Source organism: Penaeus monodon, chromosome 15 (assembly GCF_015228065.2).
Source record: "Penaeus monodon isolate SGIC_2016 chromosome 15, NSTDA_Pmon_1, whole genome shotgun sequence".
Classification (NCBI taxonomy): domain Eukaryota; kingdom Metazoa; phylum Arthropoda; class Malacostraca; order Decapoda; family Penaeidae; genus Penaeus; species Penaeus monodon.
The window spans coordinates 29,346,112-29,348,176 of NC_051400.1; the positions used below are offsets into that span (position 1 = coordinate 29,346,112).

Here is a 2,065-nt window from a genome sequence, read left to right on the forward strand (position 1 = left end):
CTTAACAGACAATACCACTCTCGTTTTCGAACTTTCGTAAAACATATAAAGTTCGCATCGAAAAAATGCATATTGGCGTGGCAGTAACGAAGATAATTACAGACAAGTGCATCCTTTGATGAGTTGCCACTTAAACTATTAATTTACCAGTTTTTTATGAGTGCTAGAATCACCATCAATCAAACAAACGAAAAATGAGAACACTGTACGTAGATATATTGCCTAACGTGTCACTTTGAATGAAATACATCGATATATTTATACTGCACGATTAGAATATGGAAATTAAAGAAAAAAGTAATAGAAAAATAACAACAGGCAACTCCAATGGGTCAGGTCAGAGATGAATGACAGAAAGTGAGGAGGTCAGGTAGTTGACCCAAGTCCTGCTCTCTCTCAACATCATGATGACCTCTCACCTCTCTAAGGTATGTGTTGTCCTTGTTCAGTAATTTAAAGTCGCGAAGAGAATCCCTTCCTGTATAAACAAGGCATTCTTTTCGTTTCTTTTGGCACTGAATCATCAAAAGAGATGGAAATATAAGATTATTGAAAATTCTATTGTTGTAGGTAACACGCACACACAAACATACATGACTCGCACTCGCTTTGTATGGCTTTCAGCGCATTCTGGAATGTTTAAAACGTTACAGTTACCTAAACGTTTTTTTCGCTATATCATTAGTTCCAAAGCACAAACAAATTTTATTAATTCCATTTTCTTCATAAAAAACAAAATTCAACAATATCTAAAACTATATATTTTTTCAATGGTAAACTTTGACAGTCGATTACTTGTACTGTATATAATGGCGTTCAATTTAATGCCTGTTCAGTAATATATCTTTCATCACCTCAGGACCTAATACTGTATATATCATTTCATGTTTTTTCTTCTCATTCTTAGTAAACAATTGTCTTCTTCAGAGTGTGGCATGAGCACAACCATTCCATTCACCGCCCGCAGACACCAATCAATCATGCACATGCCAGTCACTCACATGATAACTAACCATGCACTTGATGTCATGACGCTGCCTTCCATTCATGAGTGTCTGGGTTATGCACAAGTCACGCTCAATTACTATATGGTCGTCACATTTCACTCGGAAAAATATACATGTGGAGTATTCGCGAACAATTTTGTTTTGGAATTCAGCGTCGAATAAGTGTATCCAATTTTTCTCTTTTCACCCCCAAAGTTATATTGTATCTTTTCCTCTTCAATTACAAAGGTGAAGGACATATTTTTTTGTGATTTGGTGAGCTTTTCAACAAGTCAGTCTCAAGTGGATTTCCGTCGTTCTTGATCACGGTTATTCTTTCTTTGAGAAATTGAGCCTAAAGATGTAGACTTTTTTTTCATAATCCTGGTTCTTACTGCTTTCTGATTTTACTTTCGAATGAAAGGAAAAAAAACATGCGGATGATTTTGATTTATTAACTGTTTTGTAATCTTTCTTTTTTACATATAACACTGTTTTGTAAATTTTCGGATATCGTTATTTATTTTCGAATATTATTGATTGATTGTTTTATTCATTCTCTCCCGTTTTTTTGTGCTTTTGATTTTATTCATTTTCTCTTTCTCCTTTGCGGATATTATTGATTATTTGATGAATTTTCTCTTTTATTTTTGTTTCAGAAAATTGCGTGCATCGTTTTTATTTTGTCTATAGCAAAGGCATACAAGGTTAGTAATACAATTTATTAATCAGGCATTCCAAAAATCTAAATAATCCATCATTATAAAAAAAATCTACAATTTCTACATAAAAAAAAATAGGAATAATTTAAATAATTCAATAATAAAATACAAGTAACACACTCGACTTTGCTATATTATCAATGCATAACCGCTTAACGACGCAATACCTATATACCGCTGTTAAACATTCCTCATTTACCTTTCAACATCTAACAAAGTGTAAGAAGACGATCCACCTTTGTCCTTTCGTAGACGGAGGAGCCTACACCTGGAAGCAACCTGGAGAGAGAATTCAAGGCGTTGTCCCTGGATCTCCTGCACACCGTCAGGAGGAGCGACTTCAGGTGAAGGTCTCGG

General features: G+C 34.4%; 1 protein-coding gene across 1 annotated transcript in view; it reads left to right on the forward strand.

Annotated features, from left to right (window-relative positions):
- Positions 1 to 16: 16 nt before the first annotated feature.
- LOC119581926 overlaps positions 17 to 2,065 on the forward strand; it is a 4,479-nt gene continuing 2,430 nt past the window's right edge. Inside the window, exons 1-3 of the mRNA XM_037930100.1 lie at positions 17 to 428; positions 1,646 to 1,693; positions 1,961 to 2,052. Of these exons, the coding sequence (XP_037786028.1) occupies positions 405 to 428; positions 1,646 to 1,693; positions 1,961 to 2,052 (164 nt within the window). The 5' untranslated portion in view covers positions 17 to 404. The remainder of the gene's footprint in view (positions 429 to 1,645; positions 1,694 to 1,960; positions 2,053 to 2,065) is intronic.